The sequence below is a fragment of the Bufo bufo genome, chromosome 3, assembly GCF_905171765.1.
Source record: "Bufo bufo chromosome 3, aBufBuf1.1, whole genome shotgun sequence".
NCBI lineage: Eukaryota > Metazoa > Chordata > Amphibia > Anura > Bufonidae > Bufo > Bufo bufo.
This window is the reverse complement of record NC_053391.1, coordinates 652,269,085-652,292,721: the sequence shown is the minus strand read 5'-3', so window position 1 is coordinate 652,292,721 and position 23,637 is coordinate 652,269,085. Positions and strand designations below refer to the sequence as shown.

General features: G+C 45.2%; 1 protein-coding gene across 1 annotated transcript in view; it reads left to right on the top strand.

The window, feature by feature from the left end:
* The window catches only part of AASDHPPT (aminoadipate-semialdehyde dehydrogenase-phosphopantetheinyl transferase), an 87,380-nt gene that overhangs the window by 11,620 nt on the left and 52,123 nt on the right, over positions 1–23,637 (top strand). The window contains exon 2 of the mRNA XM_040426273.1: positions 1,453–1,678. Coding sequence (XP_040282207.1) covers positions 1,453–1,678 — 226 coding nt within the window. The remainder of the gene's footprint in view (positions 1–1,452; positions 1,679–23,637) is intronic.

Sequence of the window (23,637 nt, the reverse complement as noted above, 5' to 3'; positions counted from 1 at the left end):
GGTCTCTGCCATAAACGACATGAACCGCAGTGCAGGAGGCGGATTCTATGCGGCTGACAATAGCTTTTTGGCTCAGAATGTGACTCGTCATAAATTAGGCAGCCCATGCGCCTAAATGGAGATCTATGGGAGCTCAGAGTTGCCGTAGATTTCTGGCTTCATTTGCACCAGAAAACTAGCATAAATGAAGGTGAATCTGTCAGGATGACGGACTATGCCCTCTTTTTAGGGAAAATGGGGAGGGCGGCGTGAAATATGAGATATGCGACTTTTTAACTCCACTTTTTGCAAGGGGGATGATAAATCTCTCCCTTAGGGCTCTTTCACACTTGCGTTCTTTTCTTCCGGCATAGAGTTCCGTCGTCGGGGCTCTATGCCGGAAGAATCCTGATCAGTTTTATCCTAATGCATTCTGAATGGAGAGAAATCCGTTCAGGATGCATCAGGATGTCTTCAGTTCCGGAACGGAACGTTTTTTGGCCGGAGAAAATACCGCAGCATGCTGCGCTTTTTGCTCTGGCCAAAAATCCTGAACGCTTGCCGCAAGGTCGGATCCGGAATTAATGCCCATTGAAAGGCATTGATCCGGATCCGGCCTTAAGCTAAATGTCGTTTCGGCGCATTGCCGGACCCGACGTTTAGCTTTTTCTGAATGGTTACCATGGCTGCCAGGACGCTAAAGTCCTGGCAGCCATGGTAAAGTGTAGTGGGGAGCGGGGGAGCAGTATACTTGCCGTCCGTGCGGCTCCCCGGGCGCTCCAGAGTGACGTCAGGGCGCCCCAAGCGCATGGATCACGTGATCACATGGCACGTCATCCATGCGCATGGGGCGCTCTGACGTCATTCTGGAGCGCCCCGGGAGCCGCACGGACTGTAAGTATACCGCTCCCCCGCTCCCCGCTCCTACTATGGCAACCAGGACTTTAATAGCGTCCTGGCTGCCATAGTAACACTGAAAGCATTTTGAAGACTGCTCCGTCTTCAAATGCTTTCAGTACACTTGCGTTTTTCCGGATCCGGCGTGTAATTCCGGCAAGTGGAGTACACGCCGGATCCGGACAACGCAAGTGTAAAAGAGGCCTTAGTTCCCTTTCCTGGGAGGTACAGGAGCATAAAAGAGAAAAAAGTAAAATAATATTAAAAAAAAACACGTAATCCAATGTGTTCGCAGCCGCTCCTGGTTTTGGATTAGGATACCGTCTAGTGTTAGGCCTTAGGCTGGGTTCATATTTCCGGTTTTCTGTTCCTTTATTGGAACAGGAAACTAAAAATGATGGAGAGCCCGATCTGTTACATAATGAAAACCAATGGCACCTGTCTCCTTCCTTTACCCCCCCCAGCACATTAGAATTCTTGCAATTGTGTAGATCGTTTATCAGTCCCCCCCCCCCAAGAAGTTTTGTGCTAGGATTGTGTCTTCCTCACAGATCACATTCTTCCTTTCTTCTTCAGGCCGGTCGTCTTCTGATCAGAAAGTTGATTGCAGAAAAGCTTCAGATACCCTGGGACAAAATTCTGCTGGACAGGACCGACAAGGGGAAGCCATTCCTGGTCAGCGGGGTTCCACCTCATCTCCCAAACTTCAACTTCAATGTCTCCCATCAGGGCGATTACGCCGTTCTGGCAGCTGAGCCCGAGCTCCAGGTCGGAGTTGACATAATGAAAACTGACCGGCCAGGTAAGTCCTTCTTGCACTTACTATTTAGTTTTATAACTCAGCGCTGACACAGAATTTATTCAGTAGATTAGTCAAACTTAGCCCCTTAAAGAGGGCTTGTCAGGATCCTACTGCCTGTTCGGGTTGATCCTGCTGATTAAAAGGATACCTTTATCACCCAGAGATATATTAGTTTTAATTTACAGTGGATATAAAAGTCCACACACCCCTGTTAAAATGTCAGGTTTCTGTGATGTAAAAAAATCATTTCAGAACTTTTTCCACCTTTAATGTGACCTATAAACTGTACAACTCAGTTGAAAAAACAAACTGAAATCTTTTAGGTAGAGGGAAGAAAAAATAAAATAATATGGTTGCATAAGTGTGCACACACTAATACTTTGTTGAAGCACCTTATGATTTTATTACAGCTCTCAGTCTTTTTGGGCATGAGTCTATCAGCATGGCACATTTTGACTTGGCAAGATTTACCCACTCTTCTTTGCAAAAACACTCCAAATCTGTCAGATTGCGAGGGCATCTCCCGTGCACTGCCCTCTTCAGATCACCTCACAGATTTTCAATCGGATTCAGGTCTGAGCTCTGGCTGGGCCATTCCAAAACTTTCATCTTCTTCTGGTGAAGCCATTCCTTTGTTGATTTGGATGTATGCTTTGGGTCGTTGTCATGCTGAAAGATGAAGTTCCTGAAGGTTTTGTGCCAATATTGACTGGTATTTGGAACTGTCCATAATTCCCTCTAGCTTAACTAAGGCCCCAGTTCCAGCTGAAGAAAACCAGCCCCTTGGCATGATGCTGCCACCACCATGCTTCACTGTGGGTATGGTGTTCTTTTGGTGATGCCATAGTAGGATACCTGTTGAAGGGGTTGTACAGTGGCATAATATTGATTACCTATCCTCAGGATAGGATATCAATATCAGATTGGCAGGGGTCCAACTCTTGGCAACCCCATGATCAGCTGTTTGAAGGGGTAGCAGCGCTCTTACGAGCCCTGCTTGCTTTTTAAAGTTAAGGTGGGTTCACATCTGCGTTCTGGATTCCGTTATGGCTTTCCGTTCTAAAATGGTTATGATGGAAGGATGCCCGTAGACTTGTATTATGACGAAATGCAAAACGGAAGCCTTTAGAGGCATTCCTTTTTGCTTTCCGTCTTAATAGAAGTCTATGGGGAACCATAACAGATCCGTCTGGTTTCCGTTATGTAGAACAGAGAAAAAAGTCCTGTCGACAGAACTTTGTTTTCCGTCTTGCATAATGGGACCCAGACAAATCCGTTATGATTCCCATAGACTTCTATTAAGACCGATCAAAATGGAATGCCTCTAAAGGCTTCTGTTTTGACTTCCGTCTTATGGATTCCGTTATTTTCTGTTTTAACCATGTTATAACGGAATCCCTAACGCAGATGTCAACCCACCCTTAATTGTGCGCCGTCTCCTTTGCAGTGGAGGTGTGGTGTAATTACAGCTGACTGGTCGGAGACATAAAGTACAGAGAGGACAGACCGGGCAGACTGTGGTAATGGAGACAAGTGCTGCTGCTCATTACCCACATCCTCACCCTCCTCTCTGTACTTCATTTCTCCTCATGAACTCCATTCCTACAGGGATTCAGCTCAAGATCATATTAAAGAGGACCTTTCACCGATCCTGACATTGTGAACTAGGTATCATGACATATACAGCGGCGCCCAGGGATCTCACTGCACTTTCTCTGGTGTTTTTGTGACTTTGGACATAGTCATCACATTCTCTCCTGAAGAAGTATTTCTCCTATCTCGGACCAATCTTTGCATTCCGCTGATGACCGCATTGTCCCCTTCAGGCAGACTCGCTACACGGCGACAGTAGATGGTCTCTGACTAATCTACACACCTCCGATATTTTTGTCCTTCAGCCTGCAGTTGGGTCTGCCTCACGACAAGCCTCTACGGCTCTGGGGGCATCTGTCTTCCACAGTACCTGCTCCTTAGGGGCTTTTCCTTTTTAAGCAGAGATGTATGCTGCGATCCTTACCTTTTGGATCGGCTTCCATGAGTGTATTCCGGCGAGTGTATGTGCTCTCTCATGTATTGTAGCCTTCTCTCTTTTGAGAGTGCAGTTGCTCAGTTTCCTCAGGCTGTCTAATGCCAGTCATGATATGGTCCTGGTTCCAGCATCACTCGCAGTCTTCCTTTTGTCCAGTCGCAGAGGTTGCTTTGGCTGCACTCTTCTGCCGCAGTGCTCTCTGCTGCACGGCTGGGATGCTATTGATCCCCGAGGACACACTTTTCCTCTCAGACTACTCCCCATTTGTCTATGGTTATTCATTTTCTACCTCTGATTGGTTCCCATTGTTGCTTTTTGTCCCCCTTGGCCATCCCTTATCTCTGTCTCGATGAGGGATCATATTCCATACTTTTTAGTTTCTCCCTCGTGCTGGATTCTTTACAAGGGAGTGGCTACTCACTGTTTTCTTTTACAAATTGGCCCACAGGGGTCTCCTCACGTACCTGGGAGATCCCTACAGGACTAGTCCTCTGCCAGTTGCCCAGTAATTCCTTCCAGTTTTCCCAGTTTTTCCCCGGTTGAAGTATCCCATCCTGATACTTACACATTTGGTAAGGTCGTGTCTGGGTTTTCCTGTTGCTCCTTCGCCAGGTCTCGTGCATACCCGGATTCTACAGGTTCATTTCTGTTGAGCAGACACCTCTCTGTTTTCCATGAGGCCTATTGCCATGCAAGACATCCTGGGTTTCCAGTCCGGGCCCCCACAGCAATTCTGTGGTCCTCGTTATTCAGAAGTACCTTCCGCACATCATCTTCAGTCGTCAGACATGCTTATCCTTGTGGATATGATAAAGTAGCCCTAAATTAGAGCATTTGAGATGCACTCTGGTGCTCCAAATCAATGTACCCCCAGGGGGTTAATATCCACGCGTGGTTGAGAGACTGGACACTGACACAGAAGCTGGTCAAAGCAATCTCAAATTTTTATTACACAGAGTAAGTGGTATATGTATCTTCAGAAAAGGGCAGTACTTTCTGAGGCCCAGGCATTATTTCATTGGCTCAAAAAGAAGTAGAGATAAGAGAGAGGAGATAACGCCCTGGCTTCTGCGCACTGGGCACTACTTTGGAATGTGAACTAATGTAAACATCTGGTTATCGTCGCCATTTTGTAATGGCGTTTATCCTAACACTAATACTGCATACGTCATATGTGACACTTCAAGGAGGTGCTTCTCTATAGGCAGTGAATAATAGGTATATATCATCAACCCATATGATTGGCTTATGCATTCCTCCACAATCTATACACCTATACAAAGATGAGAAAACAGACACTTCTCACAGCACAGCTCTTTGCCCCCCCCCTCCTCTCTTCTCCAGTCTTGAGACAAAGAAGGGGGTGGGAGGCACTTGACCAGAAGAAAAAGTTAACTCATTACAGTCCTAGAGATACAAAATATAGAATAAAATTCACACATCTTTAACAGATATTATGTGCTGCTATCCACATCTTCCGAAGCCTCTCGAGCCCTTGGGCTTCGTTTAACTGGGTTTTCCTCATTTTGCCCAGTCTGAGACGCCGTGCGTTCTTCCTGGTTCATGCTCTTCCGGTCCTATTCAGGGTTCCTGTGCATCCTTTCTCCACATTTCTGTGTGGGGCCTTATGACGTCCTTAGATTTGTTCTAGTCTTCTAATCCCTCCTCCAGGTACTGCTTTGGAACGCCCCATGGTCTCCTGTGTCCCCCAATGATACGAGCGGGAAAATAGGATTTTTTGTGCTTACCTGTAAAATCCTTTTCTCGCTGAGTTCATTGGGGGACACAGGAGACCATGGGTATAGCTGCTGCTGCCACTAGGAGGCGACACTAGGCAAAAAAAGTGCTAGCTCCTCCTCTCAGCAATACCCCTCCTGCAGACACTGAGCTAATCAGTTTGTACTAAAGCAGTAGGAGAAGCCAACAGAAACCAATTGTATGAAAGAGAGCTGGAGATGGGTCAGAACCAAGAACAGGTGGGACCCACCAAAAAGAACCAGCAATGAACTTACTGGGTGGGTTCTGTGTCCCCCAATGAACTTGGCGAGAAAAGGATTTTACAGCTAAGCACAAAAAATCCTATTTTTCCTTTATATTTATACACGTTTTAATAGTTTTCTTAGCGCACAATAGCGCAAAAATTATATAGACAATAGAGAAGTGTCTAAAATCCAAATTGCATCAAATAATGAAAAAATATACAAGGTTGGGTCAAATATACAGGTAGGAACCAGACAAGCACTTTCTTGATCAGTTTGGTAAGTGTAACAATGCAAATGTATACATAATAAAAAGAGGGACATTTATGGAGACCAGAGGGATTTGGGTCCAAAATAGGGACTGTCTTTCCAAAATAGGGACACTTGTGAGGTCTGACCTCAGGCCATTGATGTCCGATTATGTCGAGGTGAGGGAAGGGTTAGATTAAATGTAATGAGACATCGCATCATTTACATCACATGTAATTGGCGTCTCTACAGCCATGACAGCCGGTATAATAATTCGGTGATGGAATTTATTGATTTCAGCTTTTTTTATGAAAATCTATCTTGGCTTTGGTGTGAGCGAAGAGAATCTCTGTTATTGAGCCCTGAAGATCCCTTAAATGCTGTAATATAAAACCGACATGGAAAAGCACAGTAAACTTAAAGGGGTTGTCCAATACTATAAAAATGTCCCCCATATGCCGGGCCCCTCACAGTAAATATACTTACCTGTCTCCCCGCGCCGCTCCTGGTGCCCACACCATCGCGGGTGACTCTCAGGAGTCTCGTCCCCGTCCCCGCCTGCCATTGTCTGCTCCCCCCTCGACACCGGATGTTTTCATCCACGCGGGACCAGGAGGGGAGCGGGGTAAGTATATTCACTGTGAGGGGCCCGGCATATGGGGCACATTTTTATAGTAATGGATAACCCCTTTAAAGGGGTGTCCCTGTTGATTGCTCTTTTTTTATTTTTTTTATTTTTTAATAATTGGCGTTCTCGCTGTGCATTACCTTACCTAAATATTTCCAGTCTTTCCTGGGTATGTGCCAGCAACTGCTCCAATCTACTCATCATGTCGCCAGCCCGTTTCTCATGTGACCGATATACGATTCCTTAGATTATAGTCCCCAGAATGCATTGCAGCACAGCCAGCTGTGTTTGCCTGCTTGAGTCTTACTGCTCACTGACCGGCTTGGAGCAGATCCTTGTGTCATCCCTGGCATCTCTGTTAGGGCTCATGCGGTCCGCAATGCACGGGCACCGACCGTGGGAGCGTCACATGCAGATTGCAGACCCATTCACTTGAATGGGGTCCGCGATCCGCATCGCAAAAAAGTAGTGCATTTGCGTATCATTAACATGTCCATCGATCCTGTGATTTCCATATTTCCACAAGTTTTCCTTTTCGGTGTCGAAATTTCAATGTTGGGGTTCATTCACACGTCTGCAACTATTTTGCGGTCCGCAAATTGCGGATCCGCAAAAAAAAACACGGACACCGGCCATGTACGTTTCGCATTTTGCGGACCGCACATGGCCGGCACTATAAAAGAAAAAAGAAATGCCTTTTCTTGTCCGTATCTGCTGACGAGAATAGGACATGTTCGTGAGAACTTGAATGTCACAGGTATTTGAAAACGAATGGGTCTGCACCTGTTCCGCAAAATTGCGCAACAGATGCGGACCCATTTTGCAGACGTGTGAATGGACCCTTAAGGAGTGTATTTATCCCCAGGACCCTGACAAGGGGACATTCACTCCTTCTAGAGGAAAGAAGGTTTGTACACAAACATAGAAGAGGATTCTTTACGGTAAGAGCAGTGAGACTATGGAACTCTCTGCCTGAGGAGGTGGTGATGGTGAGTACAATAAAGGAATTCAAGAGGGGCCTGGATGTATTTCTGGAGCGTAATAATATTACAGGCTATAGCTACTAGAGAGGGGAGTTATTCTGATTGCCGGATTGGGAAGGAATTGCTTTCCCTAAGATGAGGAAAATTTTTATTTTTTTTGCCTTCCTCAGGATGAACCTTGCAGGATAATGGCTGTCAGTCTGTTACTGTCGAGAGCTGTAATGTGTTGTAGCAGTTTTTCTTTTCTGCTATCACATTGCTGTCTGTTTCTTCTGTTTATTTTCTGCATCCACTGTGTCCCGGTGATGTAATAGTGCGACGGTTAATTAAAAGACCCCGCTGCTCTCCTGTGGATTGATCTGTTCACCCGCTAAGCAGCCGGGGCCCTTGTTCTCTACATCACGAAAAATGTTCCCGCTAAGAATAAATTGCAGCAATTCATCACAATGACATTTTTTTTATATTTGGGAAATTATTTTGTTCTGTGATCCCCCTTTAACTTCGGCAGCTGATCCGACATTTTCATCATCATAATGCAAGTCCTGCATCGTTTACAGCCGTGATCTTCAGCTCTTGTGAAACTACAACTCCCAGCATTAACTTTTTATATTTGTTGGGCCACCAAGATCATTTTTACAAGTACAGTAAGTTGTACAAAACTAAAACAATACATGCGGTCATGTTCTGTTCCCTTGCATGGCTTTTTCACACCCTGTGCCCTGAGAACACAGTCACATGTTCCCGGAGGTCCAGGAGTTCCTTCAAAGATGATGATGTGTCTACACAGGCCCACAGGCTGCCTGTGAGGGGTCGGCAGGGACAGAGGATGCTGGGGCTTGTAGAGCTTCTTTTTTATACTATTAAAGCCCAAGACCACATTCTTTGCATCTATGATGGCATGTGGACCTTAAAGGGGTGTTCCAGTTTGCATCAACATCCTTTAAAATAACCCTCCTTTGAAGTTTGCTGTAATTTTGTAATGTATTTAATTAATGTTTATTGCTCCTATCTCCCGTTCTGGTCTGTGGTCACATGACCATGTCCATGCAGCTCTTTCTTACTTCCTGTGATGTTATCTCCATGGGCGGGGCAGTGATAGGGGAGTGTCTATGTAACTAGCTGGGTGGGAGGAGCTATAAACTAGCTGGTTGTTGTAAGGCTACTTTCAAACTGGCGTTTTGGCTTTCCGTTTGTGAGATCCGTTCAGGGCTCCTACAAGCGGTCCAAAACGGATCAGTTTGCATTCTAATGCATTCTGAATGGAAAAGGATCCGCTCAGAATGCATCAGTTTGCCTCCGATCAGTCTCTATCCTGCTTTGGAGGTGGACACCAAAACACTGCCTGACTTTCAATGGTGTTCAAGACGGATCCGTGTTGGCTATGTTACAGATAATACAACCGGATCTGTTCTGAACGGATGGATGCGGTTGTATTATCTTAACGGAAGCGTTTGTGCAGATCGCGAGTGTGAAAGTAGCCTTAGGGGCAGTGATAGGGGAGTGTCTATGTAACTAGCTGGTGGGAGGAGCTATAGACTGAGTGTTGTTAGAGGCGGAGCTGTGGTAGAGGAAGGAGAAGTGCATCATGGGTTTGGTTGGATACAGAAACAGGAAGTGCTACATACAGGATGGAAACAAAGCGGAGGGATTGGGTTACATGGTAAAAACGGGTCCGGAGAGTCCAAAGCAAACTGGAAAAAAAAAAAAGCACGAGGAAGATGAAGAGCAACCATATGAGCAGATCTGTTAAATACAATAGTAATCCCAGAAAACCCCTTTGAAGGGGTTGTTCATAATTTTAAAATATTTCTCTAACAAAATAGCATAAATAGGAAAATAACTATTAAAGGGGTTGTCTGGGTTCTGCCATTTTCACCCCTCCGGCCCCTCTTACATCAGCATCAGAGCATTTTATGCTCTGATGCTCTCCCTTGCCCTGCGCTGATCGCGCGTATATTATTACTCTGCTTCCGCCTAGAAGTGTTGTTAGAGATGTCACCAGCTCTGATGGGCGGGCTTTAACGCTGCCATAGCCGTTTTACTTTAGTGCTGGTGACATCATCTGGCACATTGCTAGGCAGAAGCCTCCGCCTAGCTTTCCCCATGGAGAGCCCGGTACGTCACTGGATCTCCAAAAAAAAATCCTTTGCCCGGCACGATTCAGCGCAGGGCAAAGCAGAGCATGCCCCCATGCTCATATCAGTGGGACTGCCTGGGTGAAAATGGGGATAAGTCCGGGTTCAGCTCTGAACACGGACAACCCCTTTAGTCCCCACCGGTCCTGCAGCGATGACGTCATGTACATCATTCTTGTAATTAGGGATGAGCGAATCGACTCGATAAAACATCTGAAGTCGATTTGCATAACGCTTTGTTTGAATACTGTACGGAGCGAGCGCTCCGTACAGTATTAGAATGTATTGGCTCCTATGATCTGAAGTTATTACTTATCGAAGTCTCGCAAGACTTTGCATAATAACTTCATTAATTGATTTCTACTGTAAAAAAAAACATGTCCTGAAATCTGGTTCGGTTCCAAGGTACCACTTGAAACTGAACCCGAGTTCAGGAAATGGTGTCTTACAGTAGAAATTGATTTATGAAGTTATTATGCGAAGTCTCGCGAGACTTTGAGAAGTAATAACTTCAGCTCATAGGAGCCAATACATTCTAATACTGTACGGAGCGCTCGCTCCGTAGTAGAGTATTCAAACAAAGTGTTGTGAATCGTCTTGAGATGTTTCAACCGAAGTCGATTTGCTCATCCCTAATTACAAGAATGATGTACATGACGTCCCCGCTCATGCCTACTTGTAACCTTAGTGTTCACCCCCTCTGCAGCGTCCACACAAATCGGGTATGTGACGTCATAGGTGCAGGACGGATGGGAATTGAACTGGTGAGTCATTATTTTTTATATTGTATTCCATTTCCACCGAGCATCTTCTTACCATTACAGACCAAGTCTCTATTCAGACTGTGTTCTGCAGTGCTTGTCCGAGGTTTTACGCTTGGAGAATTTCCTGATGGTCGCCTTGAATGTATATATTTAATGGATGCCACTGAATGTGGTGTTTTTTTAGTTTTTTAAGCTGAATGCCTTTGGAACAATAAAGGGAACGCATCTCGTATACACCAGGAGCTTTCATACAGCCTAAGGGCCCGTATATTTAATTTCATGGAGGTTGCAAAAGATGCGACCCCCATGAAAGAATAGAACATGTCCTATTCTTGTCCGTTTTTGCGAACAAGAACAGACATTTCTATCATGGAGAAGGATGTTCAGATCCGCAAAATACGGAAGGCACACGGCCGGATCTGCAAATTGCAGTCTGCAAAAGCTGATACAGTTGTGTGAATGAGCCCTAAGGCAAATATACACTGCTCAAAAAAATAAAGGGAACACAAAAATAACACATCTTAGATCTGAATTAATTAAATATTTTTCTGAAATACTTTGTTCTTTACATAGTTGAATGTGCTGACAACAAAATCACACAACAAAAAAATAATGGAAATCAAATTTTTTAACCCGTGGAGGTCTGGTTTTGGAGTCACCCTCAAAATTAAAGTGGAAAAACACACTACAGGCTGATCCAACTTTGATGTAATGTCCTTAAAACAAGTCAAAATGAGGCTCAGTAGTGTGTGTGGCCTCCACGTGTCTGTATGACCTCCCTACAACGCCTGTGCATGCTCCTGATGAGGTGGCGGACGGTCTCCTGAGGGATCTCCTCCCAGACCTGGACTAAAGCATCTGCCAACTCCTGGACAGTCTGTGGTGCAACGTGACGTTGGTGGATAGAGCGAGACGTGATGTCCCAGATGTGCTCAATTGGATTCAGGTCTGGGGAACGGGCGGGCCAGTCCATAGCATCAATGCCTTCGTCTTGCAGGAACTGCTGACACACTCCAGCCACATGAGGTCTAGCATTGTCTTGCATTAGGAGGAACCCAGGGCCAACCGCACCAGCATATGGTCTCACAAGGGGTCTGAGGATCTCATCTCGGTACCTAATGGCAGTCAGGCTACCTCTGGCGAGCACATGGAGGGCTGTGCGGCCCTCCAAAGAAATGCGACCCCACACCATTACTGACCCAATGCCAAACCGGTCATGCTGGAGGATGTTGCAGGCAGCAGAACGTTCTCCACGGCGTCTCCAGACTCTGTCACGTTTGTCACATGTGCTCAGTGTGAACCTGCTTTCATCTGTGAAGAGCACAGAGCGCCAGTGGCGAATTTGCCAATCTTGGTGTTTTCTGGCAAATGCCAAACGTCCTGCACGGTGTTGGGCTGTAAGCACAACCCCCACCTGTGGACGTCGGGCCCTCATATCACCCTCATGGAGTCTGTTTCTGACCGTTTGAGCAGACACATGCACATTTGTGGCCTGCTGGAGATCATTTTGCAGGGCTCTGGCAGTGCTCCTCCTGTTCCTCCTTGCACAAAGGCGGAGGTAGCGGTCCTGCTGCTGGGTTGTTGCCCTCCTACGGCCTCCTCCACGTCTCCTGATGTACTGGCTTGTCTCCTGGTAGCGCCTCCATGCTCTGGACACTACACTGACAGACACAGCAAACCTTCTTGCCACAGCTCGCATTGATGTGCCATCCTGGATAAGCTGCACTACCTGAGCCACTTGTGTGGGTTGTAGACTCCGTCTCATGCTACCACTAGAGTGAAAGCGCCACCAGCATTCAAAAGTGACCAAAACATCAGCCAGGAAGCATAGGAACTGGGAAGTGGTCTGTGGTCACCACCTGCAGAACCACTCCTGTATTGGGGGTGTCTTGCTAATTGCCTATAATTTCCACCTGTTGTCTATCCCATTTGCACAACAGCATGTGAAATTGATTGTCACTCAGTGTTGCTTCCTAAGTGGACAGTTTGATTTCACAGAAGTGTCATTGACTTGGAGTTACATTGTATGGTTTAAGTGTTCCCTTTATTTTTTTGAGCAGTGTACAATGCAGATGTGGTGTGAAAAGGGCCTAAGGCCTCATACACGGGACCGCATTTTTCATCCATTTTTTTTTTTTTTTAGGCTAGCCCACTGACCCATTCATTTCTTTGAGGCCATGCACACTTGTATTTTTAATTTTTTTTTGGGCGAGTTTGTGCGGCGGAAAAACGCGGAATGCACCTCCCTGTTTTGCGGACCAAAATACAGGCACGTCTATATTCCTAAATCCTAACCATGGGAAGGGAAGCAGGAGATCTGTCGCAGAAAATTGATTCTCCAACCACTATAAAAAAAAATGTTATTCAATTAATCTGTAACTAAATTAAAATAAATGTCAAAAAAGCATAAAAAAGGCAAAAATGAAAACTTGATAATTCGGTTTTACACTACGTCCTGGGCTTCTATGTATAATCTTGAGTCGCAGATGACAGGGAGAAGGAATGTTTTTGTCGTTTTCTTCTACCCTTTGTGCTTTGCAGTCATGGCACACGTATGTTAATGATCATTGATTCAGCGCAGCCTTCAAGCCTAATGAGTGACGTCAGGCGATATAATTAGCCGCCTTCTCCGTTCTTCCACCAGGGACGTGGTAATATGTTTAATAGATGCAATTTATGTGCCGTGTACATGAGGGGCTGATCTGCGGTCCTGAAGGGATGGCTGAGCATTGGGTCATGAGGTGTCATGGATTTTTCTGTGCTGTATCCATAAACTCGCCTGTTCCGCAGGTAGAATATTATTATACGCCGTCCTTATTATCATATTTGAAATGGTTCCGATCCTATCGGCGTAAATAGCTCTAGGTATATACTGTGGTCTGAATAATGGATCGTGTGAGGATGCCTTTGCATGACAGTGAGTGCGATGTGTCCCTTGAATTATGATGTGTTGGACTTTAGTCGTTTTGTCTTACCCTCAGAAGGCCACCGGGTGGCGCTGTTGCACCGTAACTGCAGCTGTGTGATTTATTTTCTGCTGCCAATGAGATTTGCTGTGAGAAATATTAGCGAATAGGGATAAAATGTTTTGTTTTATAATGCCATGAGCTGAAAGCATATTATGAGGCTCAATAGGGGTAATATTGTGCACATCTAATAAATTCTGACATAATGGGGAACAGTTTATGCCCACAGCAGAAACCAAAGCCGTTTACTGCAGTTAGCTGCGGGGATGTGTAGAGTGGTCCTTGTCTAAAAGAATATGTATCTTCGTCCCATAGGTAACTGGACCTATGATAACGTTGCTGCTTTACTACTTCTGTTCTGGCCTTGTGCTAAAATTTTTAAAAAATCCATTTCCCCCCCCCCCCATGATTCTGCATTTAATACCCCAGAATGTGAAAGTGAGGACAGATTGTTCGAAGTCTTAGCTAATTTATTGAAAAGGAAAAGCTAAAATCTTACACTGACATATGTAAGTATTCAGACCCTTTACTCAGGACTTAGTTGAAGCCCCTTTGGCAGCGATTACAGCCTCCAGGCTTCTTGGGTCTGATGCCACGAGGTGTGTACACCTGGATTTGGGGGTTTTCAGCCATTCTTCTCTGCAGATCCCCACAAGCTCTGTCAGGTTGGATGAGGAGTGTCGGTGGACAGACTTTTTCAGATCTCTCCAGAGATGTTCGATTGGGTTAAAGTCAGGGCTCTGGCTGGGCCACTCAAGGACTTTCACAGAATTGTCCCAAAACCACTCCTGTTGTGGCTGTGTACTTAGGGTCATTTTCTTTTTGGAACATCAACCTTCGGCCCAATCTGAGGTCCAGAGCACTCTGGATCAGGTTTACGTGAAGAACATCTCTGTACTTTGCTCAGTTCAGCTTTCCCTCAATGCTGACCAGTCTCCGTGTCCCAGCCGCTAAAAAACACCCCCACATCATGATGCTGCCACCGCCATGCGTCACTGTAGGGGTGGTATTGGGCAGCTGATGAGGGGGGAGGGGGGACCTGATGGCACTGGGTGGGAAAAGCTGATGGCACAGGGGAAAGGAATTAAAGTAAAACATTCCTTTTAATTAGTTTTTTGTTATTAGAGTACTCGATTAATTGTTGGATTAATCGGTAGAATACTCGATTACAAAAGTTGTCGATAGCTGCAGCCCTCGTGATAATCCACCTTCAGGAAGTTTCTCCCATCTGCACGCAGGTTCTTTGGAAATTGACCATTGGACTCTTGGTCAACTCTGTTACCAAGGCCCTTCTCCAGTGGTCAGCAGCTCTAGGAAGAGTCCTGGTTGTACCAGGAGTCCACTATGCTCTTCAGAACTTTCAGTGCAGCAGAAATGTGTTTGTCCCCTTTTCCAGATCTGTGCCTCCACACAATCCTGTCTCTGAGCTCTACAGGCAGTTCTTTCCTCTTCATGACTTGGTTTTTGCTCTGATATGCTTCGTCAGCTGTGAGACCTTATATAGACAGGGCTGTGTCTTTCTAAATTGTGTCTAATCAACTGAATTTACCACAGGTCTAGAAACATCTCAAAGACAATCAAGAGAGATGAGAAGCCCCCAGAGCTAAAGTGTCATCGCAAAGGGTCTGAATACTTATGTCTATGTACAGCTTTAGTTTTTCTTGTTTAACCACCTCCGGACCGCCTAACGCAGGATCGCGTTCCGGAGGTGGCAGCCCTGCGCAGAGTCACGCATATATGCGTCATCTCGCGATGGGCGAGATTTCCTGTGAACGCGCGCACACAGGCGCGCGCGCTCACAGGAACGGAAGGTAAGAGAGTTGATCTCCAGCCTGCCAGCGGCGATCGTTCGCTGGCAGGCTGGAGATGTGTTTTTTTTAACCCCTAACAGGTATATTAGACGCTGTTTTGATAACAGCGTCTAATATACCTGCTACCTGGTCCTCTGGTGGTCCCCTTTGTTTGGATCGACCACCAGAGGACACAGGTAGCTCAGTAAAGTAGCACCAAGCACCACTACACTACACTACACCCCCCCCCGTCACTTATTAACCCCTTATTAGCCCCTGATCACCCCTGATCACCCCATATAGACTCCCTGATCACCCCCCTGTCATTGATCACCCCCCTGTCATTGATTACCCCCCTGTAAAGCTCCATTCAGATGTCCGCATGATTTTTACGGATCCACTGATAGATGGATCAGATCCGCAAAACGCATCCGGACGTCTGAATGAAGCCTTACAGGGGCGTGATCAATGACTGTGGTTATCACCCCATATAGACTCCCTGATCACCCCCCCTGTCATTGATTACACCCCTGTCATTGATCAACCCCCTGTAAAGCTCCATTCAGACGTCCGCATGATTTTTACGGATGCACTGATAGATGGATCCGATCCTCAAAACGCATCCGGACGTCTGAATGAAGCCTTACAGGGGCATGATCAATGACTGTGGTGATCACCCCATATAGACTCCCTGATCACCCCCCTGTAAAGCTCCATTCAGATGTCCGCATGATTTTTACGGATGCACTGATAGATGGATCCGATCCGCAAAACGCATCCGGACGTCTGAATGAAGCCTTACAGGGGCATGATCAATGACTGTGGTGATCACCCCATATAGACTCCCTGATCACCCCCCTGTAAAGCTCCATTCAGATGTCCGCATGATTTTTACGGATGCACTGATAGATGGATCCGATCCTCAAAACGCATCCGGACGTCTGAATGAAGCCTTACAGGGGCATGATCAATGACTGTGGTGATCACCCCATATAGACTCCCTGATCACCCCCCTGTAAAGCTCCATTCAGATGTCCGCATGATTTTTACGGATGCACTGATAGATGGATCCGATCCGCAAAACGCATCCGGACGTCTGAATGAAGCCTTACAGGGGCATGATCAATGACTGTGGTGATCACCCCATATAGACTCCCTGATCACCCCCCTGTCATTGATCACCCCCCTGTAAAGCTCCATTCAGATGTCCGCATGATTTTTACGGATGCACTGATAGATGGATCCGATCCGCAAAACGCATCCGGACGTCTGAATGAAGCCTTACAGGGGCATGATCAATGACTGTGGTGATCACCCCATATAGACTCCCTGATCACCCCCCTGTCATTGATTACCCCCCTGTAAAGCTCCATTCAGATGTCCGCATGATTTTTACGGATGCACTGATAGATGGATCGGATCCGCAAAACGCATCCGGACGTCTGAATGAAGCCTTACAGGGGCGTGATCAATGACTGTGGTGATCACCCCATATAGACTCCCTGATCACCCCCCCTGTCATTGATCACCCCCCCTGTCATTGATCACCCCCCCTGTCATTGATCACCCCCCTGTCATTGATCCCCCCCCCCCCCCCCCTCTGTAAGGCTCCATTCAGATATTTTTTTGGCCCAAGTTAGCAGAATTTTTTTTTTTTTTTCTTACAAAGTCTCATATTCCACTAACTTGTGTCAAAAAATTAAATCTCACATGAACTCACCATACCCCTCACGGAATCCAAATGCGTAAAATTTTTTAGACATTTATATTCCAGACTTCTTCTCACGCTTTAGGGCCCCTAGAATGCCAGGGCAGTATAAATACCCCACATGTGACCCCATTTCGGAAAGAAGACACCCCCAGGTATTCCGTGAGGGGCATATTGAGTCCATGAAAGATTGAATTTTTTGTCCCAAGTTAGCGGAACGGGAGACTTTGTGAGAAAAAAATTAAAAATATCAATTTCCGCTAACTTGTGCCAAAAAAAAAAAATTTCTATGAACTCGCCATGCCCCTCATTGAATACCTTGGGGTGTCTTCTTTCCAAAATGGGGTCACATGTGGGGTATTTATACTGCTCTGGCATTCTAGGGGCCCCAAAGCGTGAGAAGAAGTCTGGTATCCAAATGTCTAAAAATGCCCTCCTAAAAGGAATTTGGGCACCTTTGCGCATCTAGGCTGCAAAAAAGTGTCACACATCTGGTATCGCCGTACTCAGGAGAAGTTGGGGAATGTGTTTTGGGGTGTCATTTTACATATACCCATGCTGGGTGAGAGAAATATCTTGGTCAAATGCCAACTTTGTATAAAAAAATGGGAAAAGTTGTCTTTTGCCAAAATATTTCTCTCACCCAGCATGGGTATATGTAAAATGACACCCCAAAACACATTCCCCAACTTCTCCTGAATACGGCGATACCACATGTGTGACACTTTTTTGCAGCCTAGGTGGGCAAAGGGGCCCATATTCCAAAGAGCACCTTTAGGATTTCACAGGTCATTTACCTACTTACCACACATTAGGGCCCCTGGAAAATGCCAGGGCAGTATAACTACCCCACAAGTGACCCCATTTTGGAAAGAAGACACCCCAAGGTATTCCGTGAGGGGCATGGCGAGTTCCTAGAATTTTTTATTTTTTGTCACAAGTTAGTGGAAAATGCTTATTTTTTTTTTTTTTTTTTCATACAAAGTCTCATATTCCACTAACTTGTGACAAAAAATAAAAAGTTCCATGAACTCACTATGCCCATCAGCGAATACCTTGGGGTCTCTTCTTTCCAAAATGGGGTCACTTGTGGGGTAGTTATACTGCCCTGGCATTCTAGGGGCCCAAATGTGTGGTAAGGAGTTTGAAATCAAATTCTGTAAAAAATGACCTGTGAAATCCGAAAGGTGCTCTTTTGAATATGGGCCCCTTTGCCCACCTAGGCTGCAAAAAAGTGTCACACATCTGGTATCTCCGTAATCGGGAGAAGTTGGGGAATGTGTTTTGGGGTGTCATTTTACATATACCCATGCTGGGTGAGAGAAATATCTTGGCAAAAGACAACTTTTCCCATTTTTTTATACAAAGTTGGCATTTGACCAAGATATTTATCTCACCCAGCATGGGTATATGTAAAAAGACACCCCAAAACACATTCCTCAACTTCTCCTGAATACAGAGATACCAGATGTGTGACACTTTTTTGCAGCCTAGGTGGGCAAAGGGGCCCACATTCCAAAGAGCACCTTTCGGATTTCAAAGGTCATTTACCTACTTACCACACATTTGGGCCCCTAGAATGCCAGGGCAGTATAACTACCCCACAAGTGACCCCATTTTGGAAAGAAGAGACCCCAAGGTATTCGCTGATGGGCATAGTGAGTTCATGGAAGTTTTTATTTTTTGTCACAAGTTTGTGGAATATGAGACTTTGTATGAAAAAAAAAATAAAAAAAAAAATCATCATTTTCCACTAACTTGTGACAAAAAATATAAAATTCTAGGAACTCGCCATGCCCCTCACGGAATACCTTGGGGTGTCTTCTTTCCAAAATGGGGTCACTTGTGGGGTAGTTATACTGCCCTGGTATTCTAGGGGCCCAAATGTGTGGTAAGGAGTTTGAAATCAAATTCAGGAAAAAATGAGGAGTGAAATCCGAAAGGTGCTCTTTGGAATATGGGCCCCTTTGCCCACCTAGGCTGCAAAAAAGTGTCACACATCTGGTATCCCCGTACTCAGGAGAAGTTGAGGAATGTGTTTTGGGGTGTCTTTTTACATATACCCATGCTGGGTGAGATAAATATCTTGGTCAAATGACAACTTTGTATAAAAAAATGGGAAAAGTTGTCTTTTGCCAAGATATTTCTCTCACCCAGCATGGGTATATATAAAATGACACCCCAAAACACATTCCCCACCTTCTCCTGAGTACGGAGATACCAGATGTGTGACACTTTTTTGCAGCCTAGGTGGGCAAAGGGGCCCATATTCCAAAGAGCACCTTTCGGATTTCACAGGTCATTTTTTACAGAATTTGATTTCAAACTCCTTACCACACATTTGGGCCCCTAGAATGCCAGGGCAGTATAACTACCCCACAAGTGACCCCATTTTGGAAAGAAGAGACCCCAAGGTATTCGCTGATGGGCATAGTGAGTTCATAGAACTTTTTATTTTTTGTCACAAGTTAGTGGAATATGAGACTTTGTAAGAAAAAAAAAAAAAAAAAAATCATCATTTTCCGCTAACTTGTGACAAAAAATAAAAAGTTCTATGAACTCACTATGCCCATCAGCGAATACCTTAGGGTGTGTACTTTCAGAAATGGGGTCATTTGTGGGGTGTTTGTACTGTCTGGGCATTGTAGAACCTCAGGAAACATGACAGGTGCTCAGAAAGTCAGAGCTGCTTCAAAAAGCGGAAATTCACATTTTTGTACCATAGTTTGTAAACGCTCTAACTTTTACCCAAACCATTTTTTTTTTACCCAAACATTTTTTTTTATCAAAGACATGTAGAACTATAAATTTAGAGCAAAATTTCTATATGGATGTCGTTTTTTTTGCAAAATTTTACTACTGAAAGTGAAAAATGTCATTTTTTTGCAAAAAAATCGTTAAATTTCGATTAATAACAAAAAAAGTAAAAATGTCAGCAGCAATGAAATACCACCAAATGAAAGCTCTATTAGTGAGAAGAAAAGGAGGTAAAATTCATTTGGGTGGTAAGTTGCATGACCGAGCAATAAACGGTGAAAGTAGTGTAGGTCAGAAGTGTAAAAAGTGGTCTGGTCTTTCAGGTTGTTTAAGCACTGGGGGCTGAGGTGGTTAATAAATGTACAAACATTTCTTAAATTCCGTTTTCACTTTCTCATTATGAGGTACTGAGTGCAGACGGATGAGGGAAAACTTTATTTTTATTTTTTCCTACAGCAATATGTGAAAAAAAAATAAAAGGGTCTAAAGACTTTCCAAATGCATTGTATGTTGTCTGCCCAGCCAGGAGACGTAGGGACAGCTAGGAAGCTGGTCGTCATGTCTATGGCCAAAAATGTCATTAAATCCAGCTGCTGACCAGCAAAAAGTATCTTCTTATTGGTCAAAGCTGTCTTGAAACGTTTGAGGCCCACCAACTCTGATGTGGCCATGAATGGCAAACAATATTGTTCAGTGATGGATATTAATGACGGCCTCGTCAGAGCTCACAAAATAATAATCCTCTTTATTTCTATAGCGCCAACATATTCCGCAGCGCTTTACAATCAGGGGATTCAGGTACAGACAGTCATAAATAACATCGCAGCAAACAGGTCAACAATTAAAACAAGAGGAATGAGGACCCTGCTCACAGGAGCTTACAATCTATGAGGAGAAAGGGGGGACACAGAAGGTAACAAGTGCTTGATTTGTACAATGGTCTGGCCATCTTAACATAATAGGGGACTAGATATAAATCTGCATGAGCCGTCAGCAGCCGATATCTGTAATGCTGCTGGGTGCATGGGGTGTGGATATATGAAGATGGATCAGGTTCTGAAGAATGATGCTGAAGGGGGTGGTGAATGGAGGAGAGTTAGATCAGAAGACATGCTAGGCCACCCTAAATGTGTGTTTTTAGGGAGCGCCTACAACTGTTGATGTTGTGAGTTAACCTAATTGCTTGGAGTAGTTCATTACACAGAACTGGTGCAACTCGGGAGAAGTCTTGGAGATGGGAGTGAGCGGTTCGGATTATGGTGGATGTCCGTTGTAAGTCATTGGCCTAACGGAGAGCACGGGTAGGATGGTAGACTGAGATGAGGGAGGAGATGTAGGGGGTGCAGCACTGTGGAGAGCTTTGTGGGACACACACACAACCAACACCAGGAATCATGGTGTGGGGCGCCATTAGCTACCATGGCCGTTCCCATCTGGTATTCATGCAGAGAAAATTGACCAGCCTTCAGTATGTCCAGGGCATCATTAAACCAATTGTACTGTCTTTTTTGACTCAATTATGAAATGTGGTGTTCCAACAAGATAATGTCCGCCCACACACAGACCGTGCTAGACAGCATGCTCTTCAGGGTATCCAGCAGCTTCCCCGGCGAGCTGCACTGTATATTCCTATCATAGTGTCACTCGGGCTTCACAGAAATGCATAGCCCCTGCTCCCTCTTCCCTCCTCCCTATTATCTGATTTTTATTTTTATTTTTTTTACTGAATCCTTTGTAGCAGTCTAGGGGTAAGGACAAGGACTCTTGCACACTCCCATATCTGCTGTGCAGTCCGCAAATGAAGGACCCGCAAAATGCGGATGCGGTGTGCATCCTGCAATTTTAGAGGGACCCTCTGTGCAAAAAAAAATAATGAAAAAAGCCCAATCTTGTCCTCAAAACGGACAAGAATAGGAAAGGTTCTATAATTTCCATCCCGACCATATGCACACGGATGCCAAAAAATGCGTATCAGACACAGACTCGTGTGCATGAGGCCTAAAGGAAAAAGCAGGTAAGTGATTAGTTTTCTCTTACCCTGAGACATCCGACATGAAGTTTTATAGCAATAACCGGAGATCCGCTTTAAACACAGAAGAATGCACCCTATGATAACACGCACCCCAGGTTTAAAAGGAGGAAAATAAAATAAAAATATTTTTCATTAGACCTCATATCAGATCCTCAGATCAGACCCCCATAAATATCAGGACATCAGATCAGGCCCCCATATCAGGACATCACATCAGTCCTCCATGCCAGAACCCCATCAGACCTCAGATCAGCCCACATTGTCAGACCCCATCAGACCTCAGATCAGCCCACATTGTCAGACCCCATCAGACCTCAGATTAGCCCACATTGTCAGACCCCCATCAGACCTCAGATCAGCCCTCAGTTAGACCCCATTAGACTGTGGATCAGATTAAAATAAAAACCTCCTCTGACCTGTCCTGCGCCGGCAGAAGTCACGCTTCCCTGTCTTCCCCACCTGCCCTGCTCAGGACAGTGAAGCGTCGGCCCCAGGAAGGAAGATCGGGGAGGGTGAGTACCACAAACGCTTGCGGCGCTTCGCTCCCAGCACCTAATGCATACTAGTGAGCGCTTCCATAATGAAAGCTCTCACTAGTATTCGCTTTATAAGACGCACTGCCATTTCCTTTTGGGGGGAAAAAGTGAGTCTTATAAAGCAAAAAACACAGTAATTACTTTTAGGAGCTGATTTTCTGGAAAGTCTTTCCACAATCTGATGACCATGAACCTCGATAAGTTGAGTCATTTTCAGTTTGCGTCCCGTATAAGCTTCACCATCAGGGTAGATTAGCACATACTTATTTGTACACCGTTTTAAGAAAGTGACATAAAAAGTAAATTAAGGTCTTACTGTAGATTAGTCAGTGTTTAATCGTTAGTTTTATGAACCTCAACTAAAATACAATAGATTACTATTCAGCCACATTGCCAGGAAAACTGTTGGTCTTAAAGGGGAGGGAGACGCTCATTTGTCTCAGTCTGTGGGTGGTGATTGATGATCCAAGTTTTCACATGTAGTCTGTAACTTATTCCATCTTTGCTGTATAAGGCATTGGACCCAGGGGTCCTAACCTGTGCCCCTTCAACAAAAAAAAAAACTAGTAATCAGTCTGTGGTTCTGCTGCAGCTTCTTTCCTGACCACTTCTGGTCCTCGCAGGAACGGGAAGCAGCTTGGTGAGCGATGCATACAATCACATGCCTGAGTGGTCACAACGACTTGAACAATGCATCAGAGATGTTAAGGGGCACAGTTTAGGACGCAATGGGTTGTCGGCTCCAAGGCTCCGACTGTCGTTATCTTAAAGGGAATCTGTCAGTAGTTCTCACCGTGCAAAACTGCTGAAAGCATTAGGCAGGGATTAGGGAGAGCAGAACAAACATACTTTTTGTGGCGCTTTTATTATCAGGAGTAGTGTGAATATTGACTTTTGTTCTGCCAGAATATGCATCATAAGTGTCCTGGAGGTGGAGCTTCACTGTGAAGTGCTCTCTGCATTGAGCTGCATTACAGCCCCTCCCCTCCCCTTTGAGTGACAGCTGTCGTTTACTTCTGGTTGGATGCTGCAGCTGTCACTCAGAGGGGAGGGGCTAAGAAACCGCTCAATGCAGAGAACACTTTTCAGTGAAGCCCGTCCTGGGCACTTGCTGGAGCAGAATCTAGCAGAATAAGACTGTCAGCAGTTTAGCATGATCAAAACTGCTGACAGATCTCCTTTTAAACTCCCATCTGTGCAATGAATGATGACACCACATGTATGGGAACATGTTGTGGGATTACATTTACCAAATATTTATTATAACTTTGTTTTACAGCTTAGGAGTTGGTGAATGTTTCCTTGTGGGTAAATCCACCTCCCGATAGCCTTTTAGTGTCAGTCTTTCTTTACTCTTGGCCGCTTTCATCATGTGCAGTGTCCTCCAGAAGCCTGACATAAGG